This window comes from Neovison vison, chromosome 13 (genome assembly GCF_020171115.1).
Source record: "Neovison vison isolate M4711 chromosome 13, ASM_NN_V1, whole genome shotgun sequence".
NCBI lineage: Eukaryota > Metazoa > Chordata > Mammalia > Carnivora > Mustelidae > Neogale > Neogale vison.
The window spans coordinates 44,215,935-44,236,038 of record NC_058103.1 but is presented as its reverse complement, the minus strand read 5'-3'; the positions used below and the strand labels follow the sequence as shown (position 1 = coordinate 44,236,038).

The 20,104-nt window shown below is 43.8% G+C and overlaps 1 protein-coding gene across 1 annotated transcript in view; it reads right to left on the bottom strand.

Annotated features, from left to right (window-relative positions):
• The window catches only part of TBPL2 (TATA-box binding protein like 2), a 29,644-nt gene extending 26,636 nt beyond the window's left edge, over nucleotides 1-3,008 (bottom strand). The window contains exon 1 of the mRNA XM_044230239.1: nucleotides 2,955-3,008. Within this exon, the coding sequence (XP_044086174.1) occupies nucleotides 2,955-3,008 (54 nt within the window). The remainder of the gene's footprint in view (nucleotides 1-2,954) is intronic.
• Between the last annotated feature and the right edge of the window lie 17,096 nt (nucleotides 3,009-20,104).

Here is a 20,104-nt window from a genome sequence, read left to right as displayed (position 1 = left end):
TGGCAAATTTGAAATCGCTGATGATCACAGAGCTGGGAACATTACTGTGAACCTCCCAGGCAGGCTAAACAAGTGTGATCAGCCCCAGATTTGATGTAAACCTCAAAGATTTAGAAAAATGGCAGAATAATCTGTTCCTGTCCTGCCATTGTATAGACAACCTCAACTGGCATCATGCATCATGAAGAATCAAGACAAAAACACACATGAGGGAAAATCCTGGGATTCTTTTTCTAGGGATATAATATATATATGCAAATAAAATGCCACAATGGACAAAATAAAATTTTAAAAAATAATGTGGACTTTGAATAGACTTATTGTACTCCTTGATTATGAACTTCAGTTAAGTCTTTTTTTTTTTTTTAAGATTTATTTGAGAGAGTGAGCACGCACAAGCAGGGGCAGCGGCAGGCAGAGGGAGAAGCAGACTTCTTGCTGAGCAAGGAGCCAGATATGGGACTGGATCCCAGGACCCTGGGATCATGACCTGAGCTGAACGCAGACTCTCAACTGACTGAGCCACCCCAGTGTCCCAAATTAATTCTCAGTGGGTTATTTTCCCACTCTTTTTTTTAAAAAACGTTTTTATTTATTTGAGAAAGAGAATGGGGGTGGGGTGGGCAGAGGGAGAGGAAGAAGCAGGCTTCCCACCGAGCAGGGAGCCCAACCTGGGGCTTGATCCCAGGACTGCAAGATCATGGCCTGAGTCAAAGGCAGATGCTTAACCAACTGAGCCACCCAGGCACGCCTATTTCTTAGAGCCTTAAATTCATATTTTATAAAGAAACAAGTGCCGGGGCGCCTGGGTGGCTCAGTGGGTTAAAGCCTCTGCCTTCAGCTCAGGTCATGATCCCAGGGTCCTGGGATGGAGCCCCATTTCGGGCTCTCTGCTCAGCAGGGAGCCTGCTTCCTCCTCTCTCTCTGACTGCCTCTCTGCCTACTTGTAATCTCTGTCTGTCAAATAAATAAATAAAATCTTAAAAAAAAAAAAAAGAAAGAAAAACAAGTGCCTTGAGTGCTAATCAGTACTCTACTGAAGACCCAAGGTTATTCTTTCTAGTCAAAGGAGATAGGAGCAAATATTCTAGATTTGTGAATCTACAATAGGAAAACAGTCATTGAAATTTAAATGGAAAGAACAGTTTAAATCAATGTATTGTACTTTCAGTCTGGGGAAGGCTGTTCAGCCTCCATTATCATCAACTCAGGGAATGAGGTGTGCAACTGAGCAAAGCAGCTTCATGTCCAATTCACAGGCTTCCTTATTGGGGAAAAAAAAATCGATTACCTTGATACATATGTTGCCACCTGCGTTGCCCAGGCTGTAGACCTAGATTCCAGATTTTGAGTGCTGCTAGCAGGAAAACCTCATCCCTTAGAAAATCTGACTTCTGACAACTGGTTGTTTGTGAACACCTCACGCTGGATCCTCATGACAAAACGACCTCAAGCGAATATAAAATGTCTGGCTAGATCCTACTGAATTGTTCTATTACTCCAAGTCCAGCAGATGGCAGGGGTGACTAATTCTTCGAAGAAAACACTTCTCTAGAAGAAGGTAGCTATTCTCTATAAAGAAGATTTTGGACAAGATTTTGGGTTGTATTTCTTTCTGAATTATATAATTCCCCCCCACTTACCCCACTCCACAGATCAGCTTTACGAAAAGTGAGGTGGGGAACAGCCAAGACTCCTCTCCATTGTCCCACTGGCCTCTCCTATACTGGTGGAAAGAGTCTCACCAGCCAGTTCACAATATTTGCAACAATCCCTGTCTCCCCTCGTTCCCATCACAGCATTTGGGCAGGGATGCGGCACTCACCCAAGGAAACCCAACCTCCTCCAGGAATCTAAGGCAGTGGCAGCAAGATATGGGATGTTTTATAGCAAAAGCAGCTTGACAGCCTCCATTTCAAGTTCACCGTAGGAACACACCTTACAGGATGTAATTACAGCATATTCACTGCATCTTTGGCTGTCTATCTGCAGAGATGTTTCGTTAGACTGTTTTTGCAGAACCGTCAACTCATCTTTCCTGCGTGGGCTTTCATTTGCTATATTAAACGCAAGGAGGCTTCCCTATTTCTACTTTGGTGCGAATCCTTGTCTTTTTAAAAATCCCCCACACAGGGCTCAGTGGGTTAAGCCTCTGCCTTCGGTTCAGGTCATGATCATTGAGCCCCACATCAGGCTCTCTGCTCAGCAGGGAGCCTGCTTCTCCCTCTCTCTGCCTGCCTCTCTGCCTACTTCTGATCTGTCCGTCAAATAAATAAATAAAATCTTAAAAAAAAGAAAGAAAGAAAATAAAAGAAAAAAAAATCCCCTACACAGAAGGCTGCACTTTTTTCTTTTTGAGGACTCCTTGCTCTCTACAATACTTGACTCAAAGGATTTTTTAAATTGTAAAAACAAACAAACAACTTAAGAATCATGAACTGAAAGAAGCCACAGGTGTCTTCAGTTCAAATTTTGCGACACCCCCACCCCACCTGTCCCTAGAGACTTTTTTTTTTTTTTTTTTTTTGAGGCCTGTTTATGGCATGGGAGGCTGTCACCCCTTACCACAGCTGTACGGGATAGTCCGCCTAGGTTTGCCATAGCACAGCAGAGACATTTGGAACCAGTGGTCCCCACGGGAGACACAGAAACGAACTCTCCATGTCTGCGTCTTTATAACGAAGTCGGGGTCTTCTAACCATGGCTCTGGAGTCACACTACACCAGGTTCCGCTCCTGGCTGGCACCCGTGGCGAGTTATTTCCCCTCTCGAAGCTTTTGAAGCTTCTATTTTTCAACTTAAAGACGAGGACCAACCAGCCCACCTCTGCGGTCGCTAGGAGTTCGGGGCCAGATAAAGAAGGCAAAGCCCTTGCGCTCAGGTGTGGACGCGCTCAGCCATCCGGTAGGGACGCGCTTTGGCCCCAGGACAGTGGCGACGGCTTTCGCGCTCACCTGGGCGACACACTGGTCCAGGTAGAGCTCCAGGTACGTCTGCTCCTCCTCCATGGGTGGAGGCCGCACCGTTAGAAAGGCTGAGAACCGAGAAGTGCCGAGGCGAGTCGAGCTACAGCGGAGCCCCACCAAGCGCACTGGGAGCGCAGACCATTTATCAGCCCCGCGGTCGCACGCGGGGGGCGGGGCGGGGCCGTGGGGCGGGGCCGTGGGCGGGGCAGCAAAACTGAGCCCCCGCCCAAAGGCCTTTGGGAAGACGGAGAGAATGGGGAGCCTGCAAGGACACTGGAGGGAAGAGGCCCCTCTCTAGGATGCAATCACCGCACTCCGCCCACAGCTGAGCCCCAACTTGGCCCACAAATCTGGAGATTTCCTTCAGTCCCTGCAAGTGCTGCCACGGCCTGCAGGACAGAGGTCTGGGTGTTAGCAGCATAAAAAGTGAACACGTGGGACGAGGAGGAAACAAAGGATATCCTCAACCCCTTTTGAAGGGATTTTTTTTTTCCCTCTCTCCTGAACAGAGCGAGGGAAATTTGAAACACCCTTACCCAGTCAAGTGTAGTACTTTTACGCTGTGATTGCTTCTCACCTTCAAATCCCAGGTGTTTCTTCTCCGCTCACAGAGAATTCAGTCTAAAACCACATCGAGTCTGAAACTAATATAACACTGTATGTTAACTATACTGGAATTGAAATAAAATACGTAAAAAAATAAAGCGACACACAATGGAATGTGCGCTGCAGTCTGAGGCAGCTCAAGCAGGTCCTACACAAACCAAATGTTCAGAGGTGCCTCTTTCTTGAAATCGTTGTTTTAATTTTCAGTGCCTCCCCTTTCTTGAGAACTTAAATGTGCAGATGGTTCTATACATAAAATTGACACTTTCTATGTAAAATATTTCAAAATGTACACGGAGACGCACATAAAATATGTCTTTCCTGTTAGACTATACCCTCTGAGAGCAGGAATTTTGATTACTCATCTTTGTGGCTCTGTACCAAGCTCAAAGATAATCCATCAAACTTCGCTGGTGAATGAAACTCAAATGGAGCATGGGGTGGCCCCTGCGAGTCTTAGTGGGTTAAACAGCAGCCTTTCTCCCAGGTCAGGGTCCTGGCCTAGGGCTCCCTGCTCAGCAGGGGGTTGGCTTGTCCCTCTGCTCCTCCCTCTACTCGTGTTTGTGTGCACGCTACTTTTCTGGCTCTTGCTCTCACTCTCTCTGTCTGAAATAAATAAAATCTTTTTAAAAATGGAGCATGGGAAACACATCATGGTAGAGACAGATGGCTCTCACAATCAGATCACAATAGAAATCTTACAGAATTTCTAATCAAGAACATAGGAAACGCTTTGATAAAGCTGACTTTTATATAATGGTTTATAATGACATGGAATTTTTGTTACAATTCTGCCCACAAAAAATGTTTAGCACAGTTCCTGCCTGGTCACTGAGGTACTAGCTCTTGGTTTTGTTATTAGACTCTTAGGTCTGAATTGTGTTCTCTCTCAAATCCAAATGTCAAAGCTCTAATCCAATATGACTGGTGGCCTTCTAAGAATAGAGAGAGACATCAGACAGAGATGCATGTGCACAGAGAATAAGGCCATGCAAGGACGCAGCGAGAAGGCCACTATCTACACGCTGAGGAGAGAGGCCTCAGGAAACCAAATCTGCCGACACGTCAATCTTGGGTGTTCATCCTCTGGAACTGTGAGAAAATAAATTTCTGTTGTTTAAGCTACTCACTGTGCTATTTTGCTGTGACAGCCCTAGCCAACTAATGTGTAGAATCATAAAGCGTCTCATCATATGTAGTGGGCAGAATTCTGAGATGGCTCCCCAAATTCCCACCTCTCTGATGCATGCACAGTTTCTCCCAGTTATTCAAACACTAATCTAGGTGCTACCATGAAGGGATATTGCAGATTTAATTAAGTTCTGAAATCAGTCAACTTCTAGAAAGGCAGATTATCCTGGGTGAGCCTGACCTAATCAGGTGAGATTTTAAAAGAAACGAACCCAGTTCTTCTCCCTCCTGTGGGAGATTCAAAGCATGAGAAGGAATTACAATGAAGGAGATTCTCCACTGCTGGCTCTGGAGATGAGTGGAGCCATGCTGCAGTGAAAGTGGGTGACCTGTATTTGCTGACAGTGGCCCACAGTTGACAGCTAGCAATAAAATGGAGACCTCCTCCTACAGCTTTAAGGAACTGAATTTGGCCAACAACAAAGAAAGAAATCCCTGAAAGGAACTCAACCTGTTCAATATCATCATTTCAGCCTTGGAAGCCTTGGAAGCCCTGACCCGAGAACCCAGTCATGGCATGCCCAGACTTCTGACCCATACAACTGTGAACTTATAAATGGTTTGTTTCAAGCCAACAAACTTATGGTAATTTGTTACTCAGAAATAGAAAATGAAAAAAAGAGAGAAATGGAAAAGGAATACATCATAAATTATAAATAAGAAGTAGGGACACAGATTTGCAGTGATCTGCAGTGCAAAGGGTAAAGCAAATGAATAAAATGTTAACAATAAGCAAATTTGGGTAAAGGGTTCATGAGGGTTCATAGTACTACTTTTCTTTTTGTAACTTTCTCTAGGTTTGAAATTATTTCCAAATCATGTTTCAGAATAAAAGAGACATGACTGTTTGGGTGAATATTTTCAGTTGTTTTGTTGAGAGTTAACTTGTCCAAAATCTTCAACTGGTTTATTTATGAGAATCAAAGATTGATATGGTTTGACTGAATAATAATTAAATGCTAGAATTCACTGAACTCTTGTTATGTGCCAAGCACTCTTCTAAGTGTTTCAGACACGAACTCATTTAAACACAACAGCTCTTTTATTCCCATTTTATAGTAGAGAATACTGAGGCTCGGAGAGATTAGGAAACTTGTCCCAGGAAATGCTGCCCCTATTCAGAGTATTTGACTCTTGAGCCACATCTATGTATTGTCTCCCCTCAAAGTCTATGTATGCCATTTCAAATTAGTAGTTTGTTTTCAGTTGAACTGTGTTTGTTAATCAGTTTTGATTCTGATTTTTTCTTCAGATTTTGTAATATTTTGTACTTTGGCAGAAAAAGAAGAAAAAGGAAAACAAAATAACCTTATCCAAAAACTTTAATCTATACTTTCGTAATTACTGTTGTGAAGATTAAATGGATTAAATGGGAGTATGGGTAAACTTTTAGGAACCATTTTGCACCTATAAAATATTGTTTTTAATGATTTAAGAGAATAATATCAAGACTTAGATGGACCACACCAATAGTTGTTATGAAAAGTGTTTAAGAGAGGTCAGCTCTTTGGAAAATAGGCCTTTACCTTTACCTCTTATTTTAATAGGCCCTGTCCCTCATCATAGAAAATATTAAAATAAAACCATATCTCACATTAAATGTAATTTATAAATCACTAAGAGTTGAATTCCTTTGACCAGTTGATATGTCCCATTTTGCAGACATTTAATCAAATTTACTAATTCAGTTTTGGAATTTAAAAACATTTTCGAGGGCGCCTGGGTGGCTCAGTGGGTTAGGCCTCTGCCTTCGGCTAAGGTCATGATCTCGGGGTCCTCGGATCCAGTCCTGCATCAGGCACTCTGCTCGGCAGGGAGCCTGCTTCCTACTCTTTCTCTGCCTGCCTCTCTGCTTACTTGTGATCTCTCTCTGTCAAATAAATAAATAAAATCTTTAAAAATAAAATAAAATAAAAACATTTTGGAGCCAACAAATTATCCCCAGCTCTCAAACAATCAAGAGTACTGGGCCTTAGCCTCTAAAATGCAATTGCCTGCATGGGACCAGATAGTCTCAGGCAGGAAAAAAAAAAAAAAAAGAGATGGAACTTCAGGGTTGAAGGAATATTGGGAAACATGTTTCACTAGGGGGCGCTCTTTTCTCTCCATAAATATCTTCAGGTTTGGGACACAAAGGACTTTCAGAGTGAGATTACAAAGGGATCCACGCATGCCCTAGATGTTAAAATGAAAAGTGGATATTTCTCCGTGGCAGAAGACCCGGGGGGTGCTTCCAAAAGATAAGATTACTCACTGTACCATCAATTCCAATACATTTATACGTATTTATACAAAGAGATTCAATTTACAGTGGCTAAACCAACTGAAAGAGCTAGTAGAGTATCCACACCCCACCTTGATGGGGGTTATATGTGAGGGGCAATTTGGCTGCCTAGGAAAAATCTGAAAGGCAAGCATTTTCATGAATGTGATTAGGTTTCTTGAGGCCATGTTAGGAGAGCATATTTTGAATTCGTGGCCATTTTGCTAGACGCAGCCTTCTTTTTGTCTTAGGAGCTGTGGACGTTCATTGCGATTAATCTCTATATTGAGCTGCCAGCTTCCTGACAGGGATTTTTATACACAAGAATATGAAGGTGGGTTTGAGCAGTGCCTGAAGGTCTTTTCTAGATCAAAACTTAATGAATTGTTGTCCTTTCAGTAATCATGGGACATAGAAATATCCCACAATAACTCATCCTTACCCTTCTCGCTGGAGATGGAGCCTAAGCGTCAGCATCTGGGAAGGAGCCTGTGGGATGGCTCCATCAGGAAGGTGCTGAAGCATTGTCACGAGTGACCTTCTTAGTCACTGTAGCCGTGCCTCACCAACCTCGGTCCCCTGGAGATCTCAAATGGTAACCTCCTTGTGCTCCCTCCCCAGGGATGCTATTGCCGCCCTTCTGTTAGGTGAGGCCCTGCGCTGAAAGTAAAGAAGACTTGCTGTATTTTCACTTTCCCAGGAACATGGTTCAATCTCATGTAAAATTAAAGCCAAGAATTAAAATTTCACAAGCTCCCTTTTCTCTTTTGGATTAATCCCGATTATTTTCTTTCGGTGTGGACCTCTACCATCAGAGGGATTCTACAATAATGAACACATTATTTTTTAAAGCACGGTATAAATAGGAAGTGTTATTCACGGCACAGCTTTGGCAGCCCTTACGTGAACATGGAACTGAGTACGGCAGTCCCGATTCTGAGCAGGAGAGAGGTGCTCGGACTGGTTCTCAAACTGAATGCCTCCAGGGCAGCCTGGCCCCAGAGGACAGCTGCCTGACCCTTGCCGTGCACGGTCGCTTAGGTTTTATAGCAAATGCTCAGGAAAGTACGGACAAGGATTTCAGCTTCCTCTTCCCACTGAAGTGAACTTTGTACACACCTCCCTAAACTGGAATCTTTGTACATGCCCACACTTGCTTTCTGTGTCATTAGAGTCAAGTTGGGAATGGCTCTCTGATGCCGTCTTCCCCACCCTGAGAATAACATCTTAACCTTGAAAATCTTAATTCTGATAGACATTCTCATGAAACTTGAAACACGTTTACATTTTACTGTGTAAAATCAAGGACAGTTCCCAGGTTCCAGCTGTTTGCCCACCTGTGAAGGGTCGGCCTCCATGTTTCTAACCTGGGAAATGCAAGAGGACTTATTTCCACGCAGTACTTCGATATTGAGTGGGCCTCTGTTTTGCAGTTGTGGGAAGAGAAAAATCTGCTTTTCCCGTTGTGCACATGTGTCTTCAGGGGCAGGAGAGTACGGAGTGTGAAGAGCCTGAATCTGAGACTTAGAACTCAGTTCAAGTCTTTGTGTAATCACGCCCAAGGCTTGTGACTTAAGGCAGGTTATTTAGTATCTGTAAGCCTTACCTTTCTCCCTTGTGAAATAGAGCTGACCCTAGGGTCACGGTCAGGATTACATGAGATGATCGGTAGAGCACTGAGTACAGTGCCCAGTTGGTGGGGGGTGGTGTTGCTAGAACATTCTGCAGCGAGCGGGGAGTGCCTTGTAGTTCTCCTTCCTGATAGTGAAAATCTTCTGGAAACCTTCAGAGTATTCTAAAACAAAAGACAGAACCCTCCATCGAGAGTCTTTAGAAGGCAACTTTACAGAGTAGCCCACAGGATTACGTGCGAACTTCATGCTGGGGGTAGAGAAGAACAGGAAGTACCAGTGAAAGCTTCCACAGCTCCTGCGAGGCCCTCGAGGGAAGCAACCTTTGGGGGCGGGCTGGAGGCTGAGGTGAGTCAGCACACCCACCCAGTTCCTGAGAGAAGGCTCCCCAGGGCCACTGAGTCACTCTTCCTTAAGCCAGGTGTCAGCCCCTCCCCCACCCCTTTTTTCTTTCTGTTTCAGAATCAAGTTAATGCTAAGAGGTATAATGGAAATAATATAATATAATTACCATGATGACACATCTGCAAATGATGTTACTTATGAAAATGAATTCTCCTTTGGATACGCTGTACTTACTCAGAAGGGCCACTGAGGGGCAAATCTCCAAGTGGTGCTTCTTCTAAGTCAGAGGTAGGAACTGTTGACAGAAATGTCTTAGGAGTGACCAGAAGGGACTCTCCACCTTCACGGAAGATACCACTGCTGATAGGGGAATGCGCAGGGGACTAGCTCCCTTCATAACATTTCTGGATGCATCTCTGAGTTACTATCTTATATCTTTTCCCTTTTTTTTGAGATGTACTTATTTATTTGAGAGAGAGAGAGGACACGAGTGGGAAGGGGAGCAGAGGGAGAGAGAGAATCTTCAAACAGACTCCCCACTGAGTGCGTGGAGCCAGCTCAGGGCTCCCTCCCAGGACTCTGAGATCATGACCTGAGCAGAAATCAAGAGCCCATTGCTCAACCAACTGAGCCACCCAGGCAGCCTGACTATTTTATTTCAAGAGAACTTATCTGTCATTTCCCCCCCCATCCCAAAATGTTCACTCATCCATTACTGTGCACGAGATACTCCTTAGATCCCATCAAGGATACAGAGATGGCGGTCTCTAAGGAACTTACAGCATGGCAGGGAGGACGACAGCAACAACAGTAATAAGGACAGTGATAATAACCATGCTTATTCAACACTTACCATGACTTCCTCCGTCCAGGCACTCTTTAAGCTCCTTGAAACCTCTTTTTTTAGTGCTCATTATCACTTGGCATTAGGGAAATACAAATCAAAACCACAGTGAGATACCACTTCACACCAGTCAGAATGGCTAAAATTAATGGCAGGAAACAAGAGGTGTTGGCAAGAATGCAGAGAAAGGGGAACCCTCCTACACTGTTGGTGGGAATGCAAGCTAGCACGGCCATTCTGGAAAATAGCATGGAGGTTCCCCAAAAAGTTGAAAACAGAGATACCCTATAACCCAGCAGTTGCACTACTGGGTATTTACTCCAACTTACTACAAAGGTAGTGATCCAAAGGGGCACGTGCACCCCAATGTTTATAGGAGCAGTGTCCACAACAACCATACTGTGGAAAGAACCTAGATGTCCATTGACAGATGAATGGATAAAGAAGATTTGGTATAGATATACAAAGGAGTATTATGCAGTCATCAAAAAGCCAAATCTTGCTATTTGCAACAACATGGATGGAACTAGAGGGTATTATGCTAAGTGAAATAAGTCAGTCAGAGAAGGAAATTATCATGTGATTTCACTGATTTGAGGAATTTGGAAAACAAGATAGAGGATCACAGGGGAAGGGAGGAATACTTGAAACAAGATGAAACCAGAGAGGGAGACAAAACTTAAGAGACTCTTGGTCTCAGGAAACAAACTGAGGGGAGGGGGGTAAGAGGGATGGGGTGGCTGGGGGATGGACACTGGGGAGGCTATGTGCTATGGTGAGGGCTGTGAATTGTATAAGACTGATGAATCACAGACCTGTAACCCTGAAACAAATAATACATTATATGTTAATCAAAAAAATCTTTTTTAAAAAATCAAAACAAGGTTATAAGTAGATGTAATTATCATCTCAGTTTTAAAGACGAGGGAATGGAGGCCTGGGGAGTTAGGCAACTCAAATATAAGCACTGCATGCAAACACGCAGTAACGATGAGCTGAATTCTGCTCTGTGTCCTGGCAGTTTATGAGGGAGAGATTGCTTCCTGTGGCGAGGCATCAGAACCTAATGCACAGAGGAGGCACGGATAGAGCAAAGTCTTGAAGGGTGTAGGGGGCTGACCTGTGGCACCTCCAAAAGACACACCCTCCCCAAAACCTTGAATGTAACCTTATTTGGAAAAAGGTTATTGCAGATGTAATTAAAGAAGTTGAAATGAGATCATCCCAGACATAGGTTGGGCCCTAAATTCAATGATAGGTGTCCTTATAAAAGAAACACAGAGGGAGATGTGAGGGGCACAGGCACCAGGAGAGGAGGCCCTGTGAAGACAGAGGCAGAGACTGACAGCCCAGGAAACATCAAGGATGTGGACAGACATCAAAAGCCAGGAGCAAGGCCCAGAACAGACTCTCCCTCGGAGCCTCCTGGAAGAACCAACCCTGCCAACACCTTCGTTTTGGACTTGTGGCTTCCAGAGCTGTGTGAAAATAAATTTCTGTTGTTTTAAGCCACCCAGTCAGTGATAATTTGTTCTGGCAGCCCCAGGAAGCAAGCACAAAGGGTCAGCAAGAATCGCCCGGAAACACTGGCTGGAGCAAAGGCACCGAAAAGGAAAAATACGGAGGTTTGAGTGTGTCTATTTTGGTTTGCTTGAAGTATAAGGACCCTGAAAAGGAGCTGGCTTTTTAAGATGAAGGTCATAGTATGGAGACTTTGAATGTCAGGTTAGGAAATCTAGATTTTCCTTGATTAGCAAAGAGGGATGCGGTGAGCGATGTATATTTAGAAAATCAAGGTGTCCCAGAGCTGGCAGGAGATAACACGGGGCTGATTTAGGTCAAGGGTTGTGGGAATGAAGAGAAGGGACAGCGGGAAAGGATCTTGTAGGGATCCAAGAGAATTAGTGATCCACAGATCCTCAGTCTGGCTCCTGCTAAGTAGCTTGGTTCATATCTTACCTGCCATGGTGTAGCCATTTTTGTCTTCTGGGATGCCTAACACCCACACCTTAAAAGAGTTGTCCCAATGGGGGCACCTGGGTGGCTCAGTGGGTTGAGCCACTGCCTTCGGCTCAGGTCATGACTCAGGGTCCTGGGATCGAGTCCCGCGTCGGGCTCTCTGCTCGGCGGGGAGCCTGCTTCCCTCTCTCTCTTTCTCTCTCTCTGCCAGCCTCTCTGCTTACCTGTGATCTCTCTCTGTCAAATAAATAAATAAAATATTTAAAAAAAAAAAAAAAGAGTTGTCCCAAGTCTTTTGGCTACCTGTCCAGTTGGATTATTAACTTGTCCTGGCTTCTTGGTAGTTAGATTGAGCTCTACGTTGAGGGCTTCCTTTTCCTGAATCTTAGAAGAACGTTTCTTTTACCTTCTCTGGACCTGTTTTTCCTACGTGAGCTATGCCTTTAGAAACTGTTTCAATACCCTTAGTCACCTCTTCTTGGCATCCATTCTGCCTGAACTGAGGGCAGGAGGCAGCGTTGCAGGGATGTGGGGCCATGGGGCTGGCCTCTCTCCAGCATCTTCTTACAGATCCTGTCTCACCATTCGATGCTAAGTGTGATGGAGAGGCGGCATTGATCAGGCTGTGACATCTGGAACAGATACAAATCTTAGAGCCATGTCAGACGTTGGACGCTGCCAGTGCCCTGGAGACCTCTAATGGGGTCTGAACCTTCAAGCCTCATCAGCATCATATTCCTTTTGTTGGTTTCCAAATCACACTGACTCTCTTTAGCTGGCTTTAGGATATGGTGCCAGTGGGAGGGAAAGAGGAGGAATGGCGCTCACGCAGGGCTCACTCATCCTGCGAGGCGCTTTGCCTGTGTTATCTCATTTCATCTTCATGTCAGAACCATGAGGCAGGTGCTGTCATCCTCTTTTTTACAGATGAGGAAATTGAAGCTCAAAGCAATTAGGTCACGCAGTGACGGGTGCTGCCAGGATTCAACGTTTGGACTTTCCCAGATACCATACTGCCTCCTACATAGGAGACTAGTTTTGTCCATGCCCATAGGATGGTACGATCAGTTTGTGGCATACGTACAGAATTTGCTTGATGCGTGCTGGGTTTTGACTTCAGGACATGATTCTGTACCATCATGTCTCCCCATGTCTCCACTGACCTAACACTTCCAGGATACAGGTTCAAGAATGTTTGAGAACCTTCTAGGCTAATGAACTTGTGCTGTTTCCCAAAGGAACCGAAGTGTGGTTTTGCATCAGGTTACAGTCTGCAGTTGTCTGGTTTCATCTCTACGTTTGATTGTATTGGAAAGAATGAATGAAATGGTTCCTTTTATGTAGCCTCAATCTCTACATTGGTGTGGGCAAAGGACATGGCTTGGACGTGGGTGGTACCATCTGCAGTACATGTTCCCATCCTCTAGTTTCCAAACCCAGGCTGATATCCTCAGGACTCCAAGCCCACCACCCTAACCACCTTTATTCATGCTGCTTTTGTCCCACCTTTCTCCTGCCCAACCCCAGAAGATACTTCTCCCTTCTTTCTGCAATCCCAGTCCTAAACGTTGTTCATGGTTTAGCACCAGATCGCTGCCTCCAGTAAGCCTCTCCTGGTCTGCTTTCCATCACTGAGTTCCTGCAGTCTGTTTGCTTCTATGGAGCTCTTCCCCAGCTTTCTTTTGGATTTTGGGTGTGTGCATTATCTCTTTAAAGGATTACAGCCTCTTAGCATAGGGAGTTCGGGTTTCCTTTTGGCCTCAGGGTGCCTGGCAGAATGCTGGGCCTACAAGGGGAGTGTGGGGAGGAGACATTAATTATTGACTGAGTCTGTAAATTGCAGATACATTTCTAGAACACAGATTACCTTATAAAATCTGCATTGTATATAGAACAAATACCTTGCTATGTATAGAACAAAGTACAAATTTCTGAGCCTGGCATTAATAACAACAAAAACAAAGAGCAAAATATAAAACAAAACAAAATAAAATAAAACCTCTCCACCATTAGCTTCCAAACTATACTTCCAAGCTCTGCACAGCACTAGGTCGCCGTTGCTCTTACAGTTCCCACAGGTGGGAACATCATTTCCAGACTCTCTGTTCTGGAAACTCTTCCCAGCCTTCTGATGCTGCCTTCTGTGTGGAGCCCTCCTTGATCCCCCAAGACACAGCAGAGACCGTTTTTCTTCCACATGCCTGTACCATGTCACGTCCGTCCAATTTGGCCCGTTTTTTTTACTTAACCTTGTCCTATATTTCTTTGTTTATGTCCCTCCTGGATTGCACACTGCTCGAGGAGTGGAAAGCTGTTGACTCGCCTTTGCATCCAGTTAATGCCTAACGCACAATAAGCAGTCTTTCCTTAAGGCTGGCTGTGCTTGGTGTAATTCCTGTCTGATAAGAATCTGCAGCAGCTCTAATGCTTTTCAGCAGCTTGCTCGCCTGTAGAGGAGCTAAAAGGGTAGCTAAAACCCAGCAGGAAGTGCACCTGCTCCTTCTTCCACACCTTCCCTGGTAGAAGAGACCAGGTTCTTAGGTCTGTTTCTGATGCTTTAGCTGACCTTCCTTAGCAACCTCTCTCTGCTGCGGAGGGTGGGGGATGGAAATCATCCCCAATTCGAGTGTGCACATTGCCTCAGAGGCAGGCCAGGGCCCCTGTGTCTTATGAGTCAGCAGGCATTAAACCGAGCTCATCTCTCCTGCTTACTTCTAAAGCCCACAAAGCAGCAAACTCATTATCGCTGCACAGATGATAATGAACGTCGGGCCAAGGACAGAGCAGTCGGGACTATGGCGCAGGGCTGCTTTTTCTCAGGGATGGTGCAGAGAGCCATTTTTCTTCACTCTCTCATGACTTCCATACTACTCACTGACAGTGAACCTGAGACACCCACTTGACATCATTAGTTGTGGGAACCAGATGTCAGCCACTAGATGTTGCTAACTTCCCCGGCTTGCTGAGCTCATCCGGTTCTTTATGATTTTGTAAAAATTGTCTCAAATCCCCACCCTTTATGCAGTAAGTAGTCCAGATGCTTTGCCAATAGCTCTGAGAATTTTTGCTGGCAGGATGTCTGGAAGGAACCTGGGTTCCCTCTGCCTTACTCTCTGCTTGCTCGGTTTCCTGGTCTTTGTTCTGCCTCTTGGGTGCCCTGTTCCTTTTGCAAGGGAGCATCTGTTTACTGGACTCCTAACAACCCCTCAGCCCCCAGAGTGCCACTTTTCACCACCGTGTGTGCTGCAGACTTTACTGAGGATTTGGGCAATAGAGCAGTGTGTGTGTGTGTGTGTGTGTGTGTGTGAGAGAGAGATTGAGAGAGAGAGAGAGATTGAGAGAGAGAGAGAGAGAGTGAGAGAGAGAACACCCAAGCATGCTTACCCATGCCTGTGGATTCCTAGGGCTGCTGTAACAAAGTAACTTTGGCTTTAAACAGCAATTTACTATCCCACAGTTCTAGAAGCTGGAAGTCTGAGATCGAGGTGTCAGCCAGGCTATCCTTCATCTGCAGGCACTAAGGAAATATTCATTCCCCGCCTTTCTCTTGACTTCTGGTAGTTCCTTGGCTTGTGGTAGCAGAACTCCACTCTTCGCACAGTGTTTTCCCTGTGTGTGAGTCAGTATCCAAATTTCCTCCTTTTTAGAAGGACACTAGTCACACATGAACAGGGGTCCACCTTTTTGCAATATGACCTTGTCTTAATTATGACAACCCTATTTGCAAATGTCACATTCTGGGTAAAGGCATGTTAGGTCTTGAATGTGTGAATTTGGAGGGGATATAGTTCAATCCATAGCTGGGTGTGTGTGCGTGCGTGCGCGCGTGTGTGTGTGTGTGTGTGTATGTGTGTGTGAGGGTTGGGGTGCTACATGACAGAATAGAAAGGCAAAGCACTTACACTTGAATATTTAACCACCTCAGGTTTAAAAACTCCTCAGCCATTCCATCCTCTGGGGAGCTTTCTGGAGTCCCCTCCCCCCAGCCTCCTGCTCCAATGCTCTCCTTGAACCTCTCCCCGCTCCTTCCTGTTTCATTCAGTTACAACTCCAAAACTTACAATGCATTTCTGAAGCAAAACAGTTTAACTATTTTCCTCTCTCCAGAGGAAACCAACCAGACTTGGCCTACAGAGACATCCTGATCACTAAAAGCCCCATTTAAGATGTTTCTCACAAAGACAGGTCTCTGGTTGAGGAGAAATTCTCTGATCAGCTCTGATAAAAACTGTTTTTTCCCTCCCTTCATCAGTAAATAAAATGAAATAATTTATTGATCTAAATATTTTTTGTGAACAAGTTTCTGTTTTTATCTGGGTACATCAAAAAAGGGCTTCCTGCACAAATTGAGAAAAAAACAGACATAAGGTGAATGTAGGTTGTGCCTCACAGGCAAGGGAAGGACAACTTATTATATTTCCTTCTATGACAAGATATACTGATAACTCTGGCACCTTTTTCCTGCTGGGCAAGGACATGGTTTTTGAGTCCTCTATGGAGCTGATTCAGGCTATTGTTATGGGTCCTTTAGAGTTAATGTGAGAAATGAAGCCACTTTGCTACCATAGTTCCAGACATTCTGTGGAGGGAGTTTTGTGCTTCTGCTGATTGCTTCTGTTTCTGTTCATTAATAGTTGCTGGTTTGGGGAAATGGATAGAGGTGGAGAAATGTGATTTCTGTATTAGTCAGCATAAACTGGGATATGCTGTAGTAATGAATGACCCTCAAATCTTGGTATTTCTTGCTCATACCACGTGGTTTTCAGGATCAGCAGAAGCTCTGCTCTATGTCGCCTTTACTCAGGGAGTCAGCCTCTATCTGGAACATTGCTGGTCTTGTGGCAGAAGGAAACAGATACTGCTGAACCATGCACTGCCTTTTTTTTTTTTTCCATAGATAAAGTTTTATTGGAACATGTCTATGCTCACTCATTGACATGTGGTCTGGGGTGCCTTGTTTGCAAAGCCTAAAATGTTTACCATTGACCCTTTGTAGACTGTTTCCCTGGCTTCCTTTGGTTTGAGGCATTTTTTTTCTTTTAAATTTTTAAAATTAACATATAATATATTATTTGCCCCAGGAGTACAGGTCTGTGAATCGTCAGGCTTACATACTTCACAGCACTCACCATAGCACATACCCTCCCCAATGTCCATAACCCAACCACCCACTCCATACTCCCTTACCCTGGCAAACCTTGGTTTGTTTTGTGAGATTAAGAGTCTCTTAGGATTTGTCTCCCTCCCGATCCCGTCTTGTTTCATTTTTTTCCTTCCCTACACTCCCAACCCCCCTCGACTTTGCCTCTCAAATACCTCTTATCAGGGAGATCAAATAATTGTGTTTCTCTGATTGACTTATTTCGCTCAACCTAATACCCTCTAGCTCCATCCATGTCATTGCAAATGGCAGGATTTTATTTCTTTTGATGGCTGCATAGTATTCCATTTTATGTATATACCACATCTTCTCTATCCATTCATCTGTTGATGGACATCTAAGTTCTTTCCATAGTTTGGCTATTGTGGACATTGCTGCTATAAACACTGGGGTGCACATGTCCCCTCGGATCACTACATTTGTATCTTTAGGGTACATATCCAGTAGTGCAATTGCTGGGTTGTGGGGTAGCTCTATTTTTAACTTTCTGATGAACCTCCATACTCTTTTCCCAGAGTGCCTGCACCAACTTGCATTCCTACCCAACAGTGTAGGAGGGTTCCCCTTTCTCTGCATCCTCTCCAAAATCTGTCATTTCCTTACTTGTTGATTTTAGCCATTCTGACTGGCATGAGATGGTATCTCATTGTGGTTTTGATTTGTATTTCCCTGATGCCGAGTGATGTGGAGCACTTTTTCATGTGTCTGTTGGCCATCTGGATATCTTCTTTGCAGAAACGTCTGTTCATAGCCTCTGTGCATTTCTTGATTGGATTATTTCTTTGGGTGTTGAGTTTAAGAAATTCTTTATAGATTTTGGATACCAGCCCTATAAATGACATATATTATATGTCATTTGTAAATATCTTCTCCCATTCTGTCAATTGTCTTTTGGTTTTGTTGACTGTTTCCTTTGTTGTGCAAAAGCTTTTGATCTTGATGAAGTCCCAATAGTTTATTTTTGTCCTTGCTTCCCTTGCCTCTGGCTATGTTTCTAAGAAGAATTTGCTGTGGCTGAGGTTGAAGAGGTTGCTGCCTGTGCTCTCTTTAAGGATTTTGATGGATTCCAGGTCTCACAATTGAGGTCTTTCATCCATTTGAGTCTATTTTTGTGTGTGATGTAAGGAAATGGTCCAGTTTCATTCTTCTGTATGTGGCTGTCCAATTTTCCCAACACCATTTGTTGAAGAGACTTTTTTCCATTAGACATTCTTTCTTGCTTTGTTGAAGATTAGTTGACCATAGAGTTGAAGGTCTACATCTGGGCTCTCTATTCTGTTCCATTGATCTATGTGTCTGTTTTTGTGCCAGTACCATACTGTCTTGATGATGACAGCTTTTTGTAATGGAGCTTGAAGTCTGGAATTGTGATGCCACCAACTTTGGCTTTCCTTTTCAACATTCCTCTGGCTATTCGAGATCTTTTTTGGTTCCATATAAATTTTAGGATTATTTGTCCTATTTCTCTGGAAAAAGTTATGGTATTTTTAAAAAGATTTTATTTATTTATTTGACAGACAGAGATCACAAGTAGGCAGACAGAGCGGGGGGGGGAAGCGGGCTCCCTGCTGAGCAGACAGCCCAATGTGGGGCTCGATTCCAGGAACCTTGGATCATGACCTGAGCCAAAGGCAGAGGCTTTAACCCATTGAGCCACACATGCACCCCAAAAATGATGGCATTTTGATAGGGATTGCCTTAAACATGTAGATTGCTTTAGGTAGCATAGAGATTGTCACCATATTTGTTCTTCCAATCCATGAGCGTGGAACACTTTTCCATTTCTTTATGTCTTCCTCAATTTCTTCATGAGTACTTTATAGCTTTCTGAGTACAGATTCTTTGCCTCTTTGGTTAGGTTTGTTCCTAGGTATCTTATGGTTTTGGATGCAATTGTAAATGGGATTGACTCCTTAATTTCTCTTTCTTCTGTCTTGTTGTTGGTGTATAGAAATGCAACTGACTTCTGTATATTGATTTTATATCCTGACACTTTACTGAATTCCTGTACGAGTTCTAGCAGATTTGTAGTGGAGTCTTTTGGGTTTTCCACATAAAGTATCATATCATCTGCAAAGAGTGAGAGTTTGACTTCTTATTTGCCGATTTGGATGCCTTTTATTTCTTTTTGTTGTCCGATTGCTGAGGCTAGGACTTCTAGTACTATGTTGAATAGCAATGGTGATAATGGACATCCCTGTGGTGTTCCTGACTTTAGGGGAAAGTTTTCAGTTTTTCCCCATTGAGAATGATATCCGCTGTAAGTTTTCATGGATGGCTTTGATGATATTGAGGTATGTACCCTCTATCCCTGCACTTTGAAGAGTTCTGATCAAGAAAGGATGCTGTACTTTGTCAAATGCTTTTTCAGCATCTGTTGAGAGTATCATATGGTTCTTATTCTTTCTTTTGGTAATGTATTGCATCACATTGATTGATTTGCAGATGTTGAACCACCTTTGCAGCCCTGGAATAAATCCCACTTGGTCGTGGTGAATAATCCTTTTAATGTACTGTTGGATCCTATTGGCTAGTAGTTTGGTGAGAATTTTTGCATCTGTGTTCAACAAGGATATTGATCTTTAATTCTCTTTTTTGATGGAGTCTTTGTCTGGTTTTGGGATCAGGGTAATGCTGGTCTCATAAAATGAGTTTGCAAGTTTTCCTTCCATTTCTATTTCTAGGAACAGTAGAACAGGTATTAATTCCTCTTTAAATGATTGGTAGAGTTCCCCTGGGAAGCCATCTGGCCCTGGACTCTTGTTTTTTGGGAAATTTTTGATGACTGCTCCAATCTCCTTACTGGTTATGTGTCTGTCTAGGTTTTCTATTTCTTCCTGGTTCAGTTTTGGTAGTTTATACATCTCTAGGAATGCCTCCATTTCTTCCATATTGTCAAGTTTGCTGATATATACTTGCCATTTTAGGGAAATTCTTTACTATAATCCGCTCCAATATACCTTCTGCCCTCCTCTCTCTTTCTTCTTCTTCTGGACTCTCGATTATTCTAATATTGTTTTGTCTTATGGTATCATTAATCTCTCACATTCTCCCCTTGTGGTTGTTTGTCTCTCTTTTGCTCAGCTTCTTTATTCTCTGTCATTTGGTCTTCTATATTACGAATTCTCTCTTCTGCCT